This window comes from Ceratina calcarata, unplaced genomic scaffold, assembly GCF_001652005.2.
Source record: "Ceratina calcarata isolate Rehan_Ccalc_2016 unplaced genomic scaffold, ASM165200v1 scaffold86.2, whole genome shotgun sequence".
NCBI lineage: Eukaryota > Metazoa > Arthropoda > Insecta > Hymenoptera > Apidae > Ceratina > Ceratina calcarata.
The window spans coordinates 17136-31731 of record NW_017179946.1 but is presented as its reverse complement, the minus strand read 5'-3'; the positions used below and the strand labels follow the sequence as shown (position 1 = coordinate 31731).

At 39.3% G+C, this 14596-nt stretch overlaps 1 protein-coding gene and 1 long non-coding RNA gene across 11 annotated transcripts in view; one reads left to right on the top strand and one right to left on the bottom strand.

The window, feature by feature from the left end:
- Positions 1-14596, bottom strand: part of LOC108631257 (muscle M-line assembly protein unc-89) — a 44053-nt gene that overhangs the window by 12335 nt on the left and 17122 nt on the right. For 8 of the 10 annotated variants that reach the window (XR_003389936.1, XR_003389937.1, XM_026818773.1 and 5 more), the window contains 15 exons: positions 14336-14527; positions 14025-14207; positions 13175-13783; positions 11954-12892; positions 11357-11723; positions 10617-11071; positions 9701-10088; positions 9229-9531; positions 8876-9042; positions 8180-8464; positions 7837-8023; positions 7554-7756; positions 7124-7408; positions 5111-5285; positions 61-404 (listed from right to left, as the gene is read on the bottom strand). Coding sequence is in view for 8 of the 10 variants with exons in the window: in XM_026818773.1 (XP_026674574.1) it covers positions 61-404; positions 5111-5285; positions 7124-7408; positions 7554-7756; positions 7837-8023; positions 8180-8464; positions 8876-9042; positions 9229-9531; positions 9701-10088; positions 10617-11071; positions 11357-11723; positions 11954-12892; positions 13175-13783; positions 14025-14207; positions 14336-14527 (5082 nt within the window). In the remaining 2 variants the exon portion in view is untranslated. The remainder of the gene's footprint in view (positions 1-60; positions 405-5110; positions 5286-7123; positions 7409-7553; positions 7757-7836; positions 8024-8179; positions 8465-8875; positions 9043-9228; positions 9532-9700; positions 10089-10616; positions 11072-11356; positions 11724-11953; positions 12893-13174; positions 13784-14024; positions 14208-14335; positions 14528-14596) is intronic. The other 2 variants (XM_026818770.1, XM_026818772.1) reach the window with 1 other exon arrangement.
- Positions 4325-6867, top strand: LOC113465111 (uncharacterized). Its single transcript, XR_003389938.1, has 3 exons — positions 4325-4804; positions 6287-6467; positions 6537-6867. It is a non-coding gene; the product is annotated as an uncharacterized LOC113465111 (long non-coding RNA).

Genomic DNA, 14596 nt, shown 5'->3' with positions numbered 1-14596 from the left:
CCTTTACATATCCTTAATTTTTGTCTGCCAAATTTTTAATTAAACGAAAAATGAACAAACCTGGACGACAGGAGGTGTCCCGTCCTGCGAAGACGCCTGTTCCGTGCTGTGAATAACAGTCTTCACGCACACGCTGCTGGGTTCCTGTCCAGGCGTTTGAGACGTCGAAGACATCGCCGACGACATGTATTCCTTCTTCGTGGTCTTATGCGTGGTGGACGATTCAGTGATGATCTCCGACAACTTCGTCATCGTTTTAGTCTCACCGTCACCCTCGGACTTTTCCGAGGTGAAGTGTTTGTCGCTGCTGCTAGCCGCGTGCATCTCGACTACCGGTGACACTTCGACTAGATCTAGTACCCTCTCTGTGATCTCCTCGACTCTCTTCTCCCCCGGCCAGTCACCTGCGATGATTAATTAGGATATTGTTAGCGGTGACAGCCTTTTTTTATAGCTTGCTGTCTCTTTAATTGGTAAATGAATTCAACGAAAAACTTCTTAGTGTGCAAACATATAAATGGGTATATGTATGCTCAGGTATTTTGAGCACTATTAATTATATGAAAAGCATTTCTCATTTTTGAATGAAATATGCTACAGAATGCATAGGCAATATCTTTGGCATTAGTTCACTACGCTATTATCATAAATATCCTTTGAAATCTAAGACCGTTGCACTCCTCCTGTAGAAATAAATTGCAAAATAAATATGAAATACAAGACACATGTCATAAACGACAGCTTCAATAAATTTCGTTCATATTTTCTCGTTACCTTAAATTCTGCCTTGGCACCCAAAGAAACTATGCGTGCAATGTGTCTTATGAAATATTATTATAAAAAATGGAGGACGATATATGCAATTGATAACTGATTCCACAATTCAAACTGAAGTATTTAATGCAATCAGAGATTGAGGAATAATACTTGAACATAGAGTTCGTAGAGATTGTAGAATTACATATTGAAAATCTACAGGTGTGATTCATCATGTCTATCTGAAATCATGAGGATTTGATGGTCGATACGCGTTGATATGTTCCCTTGAATCACGAATGTATTAATAGTTGGCCCGTTTAATCGGCGAACGGCACGCTAGAAACGGATCGTCGAATCCGAAACGGAATTGGAATCCGTGCGGATGGCGCAATCGGTTACCGCGACCGATTCCGCGTTCGCTTGAACCCGCGGGTACCGGAAACGTAGAGCGTGCGAGATTTGTCAATAACAGTTAAAAATGACTCGCTTTGAAAACTTGACTTTCTCCATTCTTTAAGAAATTTCGCACCTTTCCTTGTTTGAACAGAAGGTGTACCTAATTGATGAGTAAACAGAATGAGCTAGACGGTTTTAAGAATTCTGTTTCACTAAAATTAAAAATAGCACCGGTATTTGGAACAGAAATTAAAGAGGAATGAAGATCAGGTTTTTGTATGTTGTCGAAATACTGTGGATACAAATATTAATGGAATTGACTGTTTGTAGAAAGATTTATAATTCACATAAAATCTCATTTTTCCCTGTGATACATTTCAACGAAAAGAATTTCGTACATTGGCTGGGAACCAAAATACAACTCAGACCGAATTCATTCCGTCATATCTGGACCGCGAAGATTCGTTCTGATTTCGTTAGCGAATTTGCGATACATCCGTCCAGATGTTTGCTCAATCAACATTTGTAAGAAACCTCCAGTTCCTTCTTTTCTTTATAAGCTATCGGTTACACGACCATGGAAGTTTATGGTTTGCCGAAAGGCAATAAAAGTTAAGTTTAAAGGTTTGTTTCGTGGTTTCTCGGTGAACCGGAGAGCCCTTTGAACGGCTGACAAAACACGTTGCCCACAATCGGTGACAGAAATAGTATCGTTCACCTAGCACCGGGAAAATCGACCACTGGGACACAATTTGTTATGGCGAATACGGAATTTCGTGCACCTGTTGGTATCCACTTCTCACAAATCTAAATTAGCATATCACAAATAACATTAATTAACAAATAGTTTACAACATTTTTAATCTTATAGGAAAATTTCAGGTAGACAATAAAACCCATGAAATATTAATTAATTAAATAAATAAAAGAATAATTAAAAGAAGTTTTGTAAGATTAATTTTTATCTCTTATTAAGACTATTTTCCAATTATTTCTACTTGCATTTATTCCACTGTTAATAATTCATTCATGATTGATAAAATCACTTTCTAACGAAGTAACACAATTTTTAAAAGCCTCTGTATACAAAAATTATCGTTATAACACTTTTTCTTAATACGAACAAGATCTCCTTAATACTTTTAAAGACATTCAAAGGTGATTAATATCCTATACTTGAAAATTCGAATTACCTCGTATGTGGGATCCAGATCGTCGATCCTGGGTTCGATTTTCAGGTCGGATTTATAGGTCAATCGACAATTCGTGGTTTCAAATCGACGGAGACGCGACACGGTAGGAGCGAGGCTCCCCGAAGAAGACGCGCTCGAATTCCCTGGGTTAGCGACTCTGGACTAGGCTACGTGCCGGGTATTCGTGCCGACAAAAATAACGTGCTTTATGCGTGTGTGCCGCGACTGAAAGAGAGAACGGGCGAGGGAGACCAGCCGTTCTGGCCACGGGAACACGGAAATCGCGGTACTGACCTGTCTTCGGGGACGCTTCACCACCGTCTAATTGATAAGATACAAGGTGCACCGATCATCAGCAAACACGCTTTTCCAATTTATGGTTGTATGGCATTGAATAATAAACTGCCTTAAATTCAGACGAGGAAAATGGAAATGGTTCATAGAGAGAACGTAGGCTTCATAGTTGTGGATTTTGCGGAATGCTGATTCAGCCTGAATAACAATGACGTTATTTTTGGAGTTGAAAGCTAACGTATAGTGTGATGATTATGCTACTACTAATTCTGTACGTTGGCTGTTTAGACTTCAAAAATGAATCTCAAGCTGCAAACATTAAGTTTTTAATGTTGAAAGATATGATCTGACCTAATCATGTAAACGACCATGCTATTATTTCTGTTACAGTATACAGCCCATGCGATTCCAGAGCGTTCGAAGATAGTCACGTACGCACCCCTCGCATAGATAAGTCACGGGGCGAGACGATTGTAGGGGAGCGGGTGAATACGGTTGAGCGATAAAAAGAAGAAAAAAGGGGAAGTAAACTTTTAAAAGGCCAGACACCGGAGAAAATTGTCACAGACCAAAATGTGCCACGGAAGAGTACCGCGGCCTAGACGGCGGACAGACAACGCCTGGGCACGGATCAATCAAATGTACTGCGTAATATTACAGCATTATTATGCAATAGAATACGCTGAAATCTGTCCAGAGTGTCCGAAGACGATCCCGCACGAGGAGGAAGTGAGCTACATGCATCGAATACAGGCAGCCGCGTGGGTTTGGAAGTGCGACTACTGCCCCAATAATCTGTACACGTGCAAGCCGGCGCTGCACTGCAACGAATGCGCGGAAACTCTTTTGAGGAGAGCAGGCCTGATTCGGGAGGAAAATCAGGACAACGACAGCAACTCCGCGGACCACGATCAACCACAACCAGATGGTTGAAAAGAGATTCAGTAGCCTCCTCAAAAGAGAAAGAACGTAGCACCAAGACGGGACGACCAAACCCAGACGTACGGTGAAACCACATCTGAATCTGATCATCGCCCATTGCCCACCAACACCCCCGTAAGAATTATTTTTTTATATTGTACCCCTGATTCCTTTGCGTATTTTACACTCTTATATTATAATTTGTATCATGAATGTATGTGTGTCGTGTGCACGTATAATGAATGTCTTTCTAATGCGTGTATTGTAAATTCAATAAAACTATTTCATTAATTTAAAAAAAAAAAGAGCTTGCCATTGGATTTATAATTGTGGATCTGATTTTATTTGAATAAGTAATCAGATTGAAGAATCAGAAGAGCAGTTGCTCGGAAGCTAAGCTCTAGAACGTTTCTAGGCGGATCGTAGAGCGGCATGGACACTCACAGGTGGGCGTCGAAACGTCAGATTTAATTTCCGCGGCATGTGCACCGACCTAATATTAGTCGTGATTCAAACTGATTTTTCGACGGTGAAAGAACAGAAAAGAGTTTGTTTAGTCGCACCGGTTAAAAATACGGTCCCACCCTTCTACATTACACTCGCGCCTCGGTAATAGATCTCCTCCACTCCCGAATATTTTCGCCAATATTTACCCGTTTCGTCCGAAAGCGATGAGTTTTAAACCAATAAAAAATGAGTAACTGCCCTTTATCACGTATAAAATTATAATTCGTATTAGTAGTTTTATTGTTAGACAGGAGTACAGATTCAGTCAAAGAGAATTTAGCCAATAGAACAATAATTGCAGTAAAATATTATGATGAACTGTAGAGTAGATAAATGGTGTCGAATTTCAGAGTGCAGCGCAGCTTCCATGATTTCCTGTCTTTTTCCCATTCTTAAATAGCACTCATCTCGGTTTTCGGGTGACAGCGTTTTATTTGTACGCGCGCATCGCATCGCGCCGCGGCGCACCGGTTAGCTGGTGAATGAAGCTTGCCATTCGGCTTGGATGGACGCGTATTATTAATAACTCCGTGGCACCGTTGCCGGTTTCGAGGATATTTTGGCAGCGCGCGGGCTAATTTGTTGCAACGCGGTCTGGCAATAAAAAATGCCAGTTCGACATCGCCTAGAATTACCCGTTTTACGATCCAGTATACGCGTCCTGATAAAATTGAAACGAATTCAAGGTGAATGTTTCTAGGCAACGTGAACTTCTGGTCAAGTGAGCTAATAAGGTAAGACGTAGGTTTTCTAAATTTTCTTGCCAGTTGTACAGATATGTATAATCGTTATGATAAGTATTGGGGTTGAACGATAAACGTGTTGGAAAATGTGAATATACCTGCGTATGGTGTCAGAAGATGAACTAGTTTGAATACCATTATAACGAACAGATAACATGGTAATTAGTATACAATACCAACTTGGAGAATGCTAATTTAAAATATTTCAGTATTGTATTAGAGCAATGGTTCTCATAAACTAGCAATTTTGCAATATTTTTACGGAATTCGTAAAAAAAAAATCTTCTCGTAACTCACCAATTTCTAATCGAGCACTGCAAATCGCCTTTCCAGCAGCGTTCTCCGCCACGCAGGAAATGATACCGGCATGCGTGCTTTCGGTCTCTGGAATCGTCAACACCAATCGATCCCCGCTGACCGACACCAAGAAGTCCTTGCCATGAACGGGACGGTCGTTAAATAGCCATTGAACCTGAAAATCATCGAATTAATTCATCAACTTACGAACTCAATTTACTTTAATCCACGAAAAAACATAATTAATAATTTTAGAATTTATTATTTAAAGATTTCAAACCCTTCACGCGTCATTAATTTAAATTGAACTATTTTCGATGAAACAATAATTAATTTGTTGAACTTGTCACTCGCAGGCGAAATTTCTTTTATGTACATACGACTAGATAACTGGTTGCATCACAAAATTCTGAAATACAAACTACTCGCGCGATACTCGATCCACGAATGACAAGGAAAATTCCGCGAACTGTCCCGCGTGCTCGTAGAGACAAACCAGTTCCCGCAGTTTCGAATGTTGCATACAACTTCTGATGTCACTAAATTGTATCAACTATACGACTAATACAAATATGTATACAGCAACCTGTGCCACACAAATTTTGGCCACAAAATGTGTTCTAATTTTCGCACTCTTTAATCAAATACATCAGAGAAATCATGGAGTAAGTCAGGAATAGATAATTTGTAAAATTAAAAAAAAAAGAGCAATGATACTTAAAAAGAAAATCAATGAACAATATAGTTTCTCTTGTCTCGATTTTCTATTTACTTTTTTTACAAAAATTTTATAATTGCTAGAATCAATGCTTAAATGTAACGAGACAATTACATTACTTTTAGAATGTAGATTTTTACATAAAATAAAGTATTTGGAACACGGACTTAAGGAATGAGTTATGCTTTCCATTTATGAATTAAATGCCATAGTATCCACTTTGCATCTAATATTTTGTATGCTTTTGCACACTGGATACACTAATCAAAATTCAGTACAACGTTTTTCATAAATGCACAAAAATTCGCACTATTATTAAAATATACATTATTGTTCAAATATAATTGCCTCATTACATTTAAGTTTTGATTCTGACAATTATAAAATTATTATAGAATAAAAATATATGAAGATAAGAGAATTGATATTAGAAAAACTGTGGTTAATTAAAATTACAGTTTGCCATATAATTATCGCTCCAACCAAAGAACTGTCGATTAAACCAACACAAAGAATTGATCGGAAGGATGAGGGTTCACGAACGGGGCAACCGTATCGATACCTGGTTCGCGACGGGTGTCACTGAGAATTTCGCGGAGAACCTCGCGGCGCGGCTGCATCCGCGGATTTCCACACCAGGTACATTGTTCCCGTTTAAATATAACTCGGAGGCAACGAAATTACATTTGCTCGACTGCCTCCTGACAGGCTGGCCAACTCTGCACCCAATCTTTTACGCGTTTCCCCGACGCGTTCGGTGGACAGACGCCGGCATTCGAGAGGAGACGCGATTTCCTGTCATCGATCACTAGAGGCGATCATTTCGCAACGTCAGCTACGTTCGCATATTCTAAAGATTTTATGGATTGATTTATTTTGACTGGTTAGAGATGAGAGTGTTCTATTAGGGAAGTATTAGAACACTCTCAATGAACAAGCAATGCTGGAAAAAAATTTTAATGAGAAAGAAAGGCAAAGTTCATGAAAATATGTACATATGTATTTTGATGTCATTTAGATGGATAAATGTGATTATATACCAAAGAAAGATGATGTTCTATTTATTTTGTATTTAGTTTATGTTTAGTTATGTTCTTATAATATTTTATTTTATATTGACTTTATATAGTTATTTATAATTATTACTGCTCATTGAGATATGCAAATAATTTCATTAAATCATAATGTAGATAAAATTGTTCGATAATAATATTGATTATTATACGTACACTACATAAAAAATAACGCTGATCATTTGTATATATTAAAAACTGTAATTATAAAATGCTACTCACTTTTGGAGCGGGTTTCCCAGTCGCAATGCACTCGAATTTCGTAGAAACGCCTTCTGGCACTCTCCTGTCTGCAAACTTTTCCTTAAACGTAGGAGCGATCAGTTTCTCTTCCATCTGAACGAATTCGTCTTTCCGTCTGTAGTCACCCAATGATCTAACAACCAACCGAGCGAAAGCTTTCGCCTCTCCATGCACGTTAGATGCTTTGACCACGTAATTCCCCTTGTCTTCAGGAATCGCTGAAGAAATCCTCAGAATACTCGTTCCATCCTCCTTTCGTCGTATCTGAATGGAATCATTAAGCACGTGATTGGTAAATTCATTCAACTTTTATAAAAAAAAAGTATTATAACGAGGAGAATATAAGAAAAGCGAATCAACTTGCATTGGTTTTACTTTAGATTTATAATCTTAATTTTAACAAACTCACCAGGATTCGTTCGTTTTCAACGATTTCAATGCTGTCAGAGAACCACTTCAACTCCGGCACTGGTTCTCCCGTAACCGCGCATTCGAAAGTCGCGGTTTCGCCCTCTGCTACCAAAAAATCGGTTGGCAGTTTCACAAATTTCGGTGGTGAACCGGTGGTGAGCAGGTCCCCGACTTTGTCCAACTTTTCCGTAACTGTAACCGCTGAATTAACAATTCAGTGGTGATTAGACGTAGACTATTAAAATTCTATTTACATTTTTAAAAGAAATATTCCTACGTACGTGTCACTGTTAACGTGCACTGACTAGACGCTTCACCGCCAGAGTTAATGGCAACTACTTTGTACACACCAGCGTCGTCCAAGAAAGCCTCGTAAATGACTAAGGAACACTTGTCACCCTGGAAGAGCAGCTGGAAGTCGGCCGATTCCTTTACTGGTTGATCATCGTGGTACCAAATCACCTGCATCAATAGTTATATATACGATATTATAAAAAAATTTATTATTATTATTATAAAAAGTAAATTTCGTTTCAAGTCAGGCAAGAACTTCTGCACCGACCTAATATTTTGTCTTGACAAATCGGAAGAATTCTATCAGAAAATTATACAGCAGACACTCACTTCCGGTTCAGGTTGACCGACGATGATACAGTCAAGTCGAACGGATCGTCCCTCCTGAACCTTGAGGTCCTTCAGAGGCATTTGAATTTTGGGGACGACGGGCTCCATGTCGCTGCACGCGAGTTCGGAGTCGCTGGTCTCGTGAGGCAGTCGACCCTTCACCGAAACGTTGCAGGAAACGCTGGCTTCGTCGAGCTCGTTCTTGGCGACGACCGTGTAACATCCGGCATCCTTCGGGAACGCCTCCGAGATGATCAAACTACCGCGTCCCCCGTCCGTTTGTATCTGAAACGGCGAGCGACACCCTGAGCGAATTCGGTTCCGATTCATCCTTTTCGCGTTGCTTTATTTCGAATTCGGCGCGTGCACGGCTAAAAATATCGTTGAACCTGTCTCCGAGGTCGTGCGAGCGAGAGGAAACGAGGAAACGAGAAATCGCGATGAAAATTGTCTTCCTGCATTCGATTTATTATTGTCAATCTTCTTGTCTCATTTAAAGTACTTTATTATAATTTATAGACTGATAATCCCTAATGCAAATCAAGAAAAGTATTATTTAGAACTGGTTTCATATATTTGCAATGATACATATTGAATTTCTATTGAACTCATGCCTAAGTAATTTGGAACCATTCTTAAGTACCAAAAATTATTTTATAAGTAAAAATGGCTTATTGAAAGAAGAAATCGTTTCACCTTCACGTTCATGGTCTCCTCGACTGGTTTCCCATCGTGAAACCAAGTCAGCGTGGGCATCGGATTCCCTTTAGCCTCGCACTCCAGTTTCACCCTTTGACCTGCTCTTCCCATAGCGTTTGATAGAGGCGTGACGAAATACGGTTTTTCTGAACTAAGTTCTGCAGCTGAAAATATATTTAAAAAATGCATATTATGCAAGGTGACACATTTTAATTTGCCATGAAACATTTTATTGGATCTAACAAAAAAACTTTTAAATACAATAATCATGGCAAAGATTTGTTACAATAAAATGTGTCATCCGGGATATTTAATTCGTTACTAATTTTCTAAAGATTGTGTTTTCTTACGTTGAACGTCAAGAGAAGCGGAGGTAGTAGCCTGGCCCAATCGATTTGTAGCTTTGCAGGTGTAAATAGCCTTGTCTACAGGGAATACTTCTTCGAATTTCAAAACAGCCTCACCGTTATTGTAAGTAATAACATAGTCAGGAGAATTATCGATGTTCACGTCGTTTTTGAACCATTGAACAGTTGGTAGAGGATTGCCTTCAACGATGCATTCCATCCGATGCAAGGATCCTTCGGTTGCAACTGACGCCACCAATTCCTTGACGAAAACTGGTGGACTCGGTTGTTCCTCCGGTGCTGTTTCTAATTTACGTTAAAACGTATTGAATTAAGAAATAAATTGTATTATCTACTTTACGTTTGACTTAACATTTTTAATGGCAAATGTTTATCTTGAATTTGTACTTGTAAAATATTGTCACTTCTGAATTTCTTTTATTAAAAATTATTATCTGATTGATTTGATAAGTACCCTTCACTGTTAACGTGGCAGAGGTTTCTGCGGATCCTGCGATGTTGAAAGCTCTACAAGTGTACCTCGCGGAGTCTTCGGTAAAAGTTTCCTCGATGGTGAGAGTACAAGCGCCTTCAATGTAAGTGGTCAAGTAATCAGGATTGTTCAAGATCGATATACCATCCTTGTACCAAACGATTTCCGGCGCGGGCTGGCCAACCAAGTGGCACTGGAAACTGAACTTCTCTCCTTCTTGCACAGTAGCGTCGTTCAAAGGAACAGTGAACTCCGGTGCCAGCGTTGAAATGTCTTCCTTCATTTTTCCAAACTCTTCACGAATTTCTTCCGTCACTATTGTCTTAGGCGGAATAGTCTCGCGTACTGGAACCGTTTCCTCGATCTCAGTCTGAAATTCAATTACCAGTATGTCAGTGATCATACGAATTAAAATATAGATTCTCTGGGAGTGTGATATTTTTAGATTATTATTGTGGTTACTTCATCCTGAACGAAAAACGTAACGCGATTCGTCTCAATTACGTGACACGTATATCTCGTCTATCACGTAAGAAATTGAGAACGCATTTTATTTCTTTACTTGTACTCTTATGCACAGACAATGGATTTTATGCAATTATAAGAATACTGAATATGCCGAAGATGTAAACAATGCCTGTAATGTATAAAAGTGTACAGAATACTAAAAAACGTATTGCAATATTTAAATGAGAAAAGTTACGTAAAATACATTTTTTAAACTGATAAGGTTTTATTTTGCATAAAAATCCGCAGTCTATTTATGAAAATATAAAGAAATGAATTCTTTAATTGCAAATTCCTTTTGAATTTTTTATACATTTAAAAAAATATTTCTAATTTAATACGTGCAGGATAATGAATTAATAAATGGAATCTAATAAGAAATGGTTCATACCTTCTGCAATATGTGTATTTCTTTCGTAGTAATAGCGGAGGTGACTGTTTCCTGAACAACTGTCTCAGACGAAACATCAGTGCTTTCGATCTTCTCCGTTTGCGCAGACACGGAGAACGATGGGGGAACAGAGATCTTCTGCGCTTCACTCTCCTCTTTTAATCTTCTCGCTTCCAATGCTGCCTTTTCCAAGGTCTCAGCAGCTAATTTTTCCGCCACTTTCTTCGCATTCTCCGCTTCCTTCCTGGCCGCTTCCGCTGCAGCCATTTCCAATCTCGCCGCTTGCAATTTCATGTCCGCTTCCTGTTTCTCGATTCGCAATTTCTCTTGCAAATCCTCGGCGTTTTTCAAGTTTTGGGCAAGCGTTCGGAGCTCGGACGAAACGACGGCGAATGAGTCCAGCATTTGACGATTTTCGACTATCACTTCGTTGAACTGCGGTAATCTTTCCGTGCCTGATATTAAATGAATAATATAATGCAAGGCTAAGAATATTTTAATTTGAAAATTATAGTGAACACACTTAATTAACAATACAATGATCGAAGTTCTTATAAAATATACAGGGTGTCCGAGCACTAGTATTAGGCCTTCAAATGGGGAGAAACTAATGTGATTTTAAACAACTTTTTCCTTTGCAAAAAGTTGTTCGAGACGTGGTTCTCGAGTTATTAACGAAAAACCGCGACCAATCAGAGCGCCCGTAAAATGCAGAGTGAATTTAAACTTCGGATACTTACCAAACACAATAGTTGATAATTCCTTTAGCTTCTCGATCTTCCTCTCCTGTATTTCCTCGCCCGGCTTCAAATAATTCTCAATTTCGCGCAGCAATTCCGTCGCGTCGGTTGGTGCCTTCACCGTCGTCGCTTTTCTTGCTATCACTACCAACAATTTGCTACCCTCTCTATTCCATTCCCTGGCTTCCTCCAGAAGTGTAAAATATTCTATGCTCAAAGTCGTTCGTTTCTTCGTCTCTTCAATTCTCCTCTTCAAGTTCCTCCATCGTTCTCTCAATGATGATATGTCGTTCACAATTTGGGGAGTCAAAATGCTGATCGATTCTTCAGTCATTTTCAGGAAAGTCTCTATCCTCTCTTCCAAAATCTGTTGAAGAAGATTTTAATTTAATTAATCATTTAAACCTAACGAATTTGATTAGATTTTTATTAAAATTGTTTTAAAGTTATTCTCTTCTATTCCATTGCTTACCGATTCTACTTTTCCTACGTCAAGCGTAAAAAATTAAAGAAAATTACTATTTTTTTACTACATATTATCAAAAAAAATGTATTTCATCAAATTAATTGTACTTTTTTATAATAGGGAAATCGTACCTGAACAGTTTTTTCGAATTGCAAGAACGATGCGCTGGTCGCCTTGGCTGTCTGCAAATTTTCGCCGATCTTCGTATCCACGTTCTTCAAATGTTCATTCAAATCACGCAAGTCGCTGTCGATTCTCTCTAAATCTTCAGCGTAGGTGCAAGTCCGCCGATACTCTTCGACTTTAGTAGTAATCTGCGACCAATACACTTCAAAGTTGGTCTTCAACGAGTCTAGAGCACGCTTCAATTTCTCGATGTCCTGAGCACCAGCTTCTGGTGGTTCCTGTTGCTTGATCCTAACGATGGTGTCCTGCGTTTTCAAATCGATTTGACTCAATCTGTCGGAAACGGACCATTTCATGGCGTCCAATTCCCGGAAAGCATTTTCGACTTCGAACAATTTCTGCAGAGTCGTCACGCGTTCCGCTTGGCTCTTCAACTGATCAATCTTGTACTCGACCTCTTCGATGTTCTGGAAGATGGATATCAGCGATTCGAGAAGAGTCTCGTAGTCCCTGGCAGTCGTACGAAGATTTTCGTGCATCTCATGAAGTCTTCTCAGGATCAGTTCATCAATTTGCACCTCGCCTTTTTGAGCAAGAGTATTGATCCCTTTGATTCTTGAATCGAGTTCGTTCACGGCTTTGTTCAATTCAGGGAGTATTCGATTTTTCGAACTCGATAAATCTTGCAGAATGCTCGTCGTTTCGTTCGATCTAGACGTGATCACTGGATAGAGTTGTTCACTGAATTTAGAGACCCATTCTATCGTTCTGGTGCTCTCTTCAATTTTTTTCTCATGGTCGATTCTCCTCTCTCTTAAAATTTCGAGTGTCGTTCGCCAATTCTCCCACGACTCTGTCACCGTCAGCTGTCTGTTAGCAAACTTTTCCAAAAGCGTTTGGACACATATGCAGGCCCTGGGTACATCCAAATAGGGATCGTCGATCTAAAGAACATATCACTATTCTTAGTATACTTATTTATAACAAAAATAAATAACATAAAGTATATTTAAGGTTGTATGAGCCTTCAAATAAAAGCAATGATAAAGCATTGAAATTTTAATAATTAATAGAAACGACATTAATAAAAGACACAAATTTTGGAAATTCTGCAAGGCTATTGAAAAAGCTACTACATATTAAATTATAATGTTCAATAGCAAAATGTTGAAAAAAATGTAAATCTTTAGTAAAGAAAAAATTCGTTTAAATTTAGAAGTGAATACCTTTACAGCAGTATCCAAGAACGCTTTTCCAGTGGCAGTGAGCTTCACATAAAGCGGCTGGAGATCTTTCCAGCGTTTTCCAAGCTCCTCCACCTTATTCTCATCCAATACGTCAGAATGTTTCTTCAAATCGTTTTCAATCGAATCGATCTCTTTAGTCAATTCCTCCACGACAAGGTGGAATTGCAAGTAAAGCGAGCCCAATTCAATTCTCTTGGCCACTAAATTTTTTGTCTTCACCCAGGAATTTTTCAGTTCGTCAACCTTCGATTCCAGTTCTAGCCTTTGGGTGTCTTCGATTCGTTCTCTGATCGGGAGGATCTCGTACTCGAGACTCTCCACTTCCTCCCTTCTTCGTTCGAGGTCGTTAAGTAATTGTCGATGCAGTCGACAGAAGTCCTCAGCCATCGGCGCGTCGCTGCCCATGTCTTGGTGGCCTTGAAGGAACGCTTCGGGTATACTCATCAGCCACTTCCTCAGCTCGTCGTGCTCGTCCAGGAACCTGTTTATGACCCGCGTTATCTCCAGGTTCTCCTCCTCGTGAGCCGTGCATCGCTCCAGCAACCGGATCTTCCGATTTTCCAACTCCTCCACCACTCGTTTCACACCCTAATTAAGAAGATGGGATTATAGAATTATTCAAATGATCAAATTATGGAATTATTAATTAAAGATAGAATTAAATTAAAGGTAGAATTAAATTAAAGGTAAACGTTCTATGAGTAATAAAGTGAATGTCACAAGAAACGTCAAAAATATACCAAAAAGATGTAAGAAAAGCCACGTGACTACCCTAGATTCTTAAAACTTATCGCTAAAGGGAGTCAAAAGTTAACATGTAAAAATTGACCTCGGCTCCGGGCGCTCCCCTTCCTGTGATGTCCAAAAGGGCGTATCCTTCCGCCAAAGGCTTCGCGGTGACGTCTTCGATAGTAGCTACGGTCTGAGCATGGAAACGAGCTAATTGAGTAGAATATGGAGGATGCTCCGTTGTCACCAGTTGAATTTCCAGTTGATCCAACTTCGTAATTGCCTATGATTCAAAAATTATTGATCAATAAAAAATGATGGAATTCTTGAAAATAATACTATTTCCTGATATGAAATCAAGAGTTGTAAACAACGTGTTCTCCCGAGCACGCGGACGAGGTCAATGCTCACCGATCTCGCGGAATTGAAGAAGGCCACTGCTCTATTCAACGATGACTCGTACTGATCCAAATCGTTGACATAATCAGCCGCGGCGCCGAGGATCGCGTAAGCTTGTTCTGTCGCCTGTTCACCGGCGAAGTGCCCCGATGACACTAGTCGTTCGGTCGACTTCGTTATTTTTATTGATCTATCTTGAAATTCCTAAATAAATTCAAACAAAGATTAAATTTTTCAGAGATTCCATGCAAGATTGTACGAGCCCTTGAATGA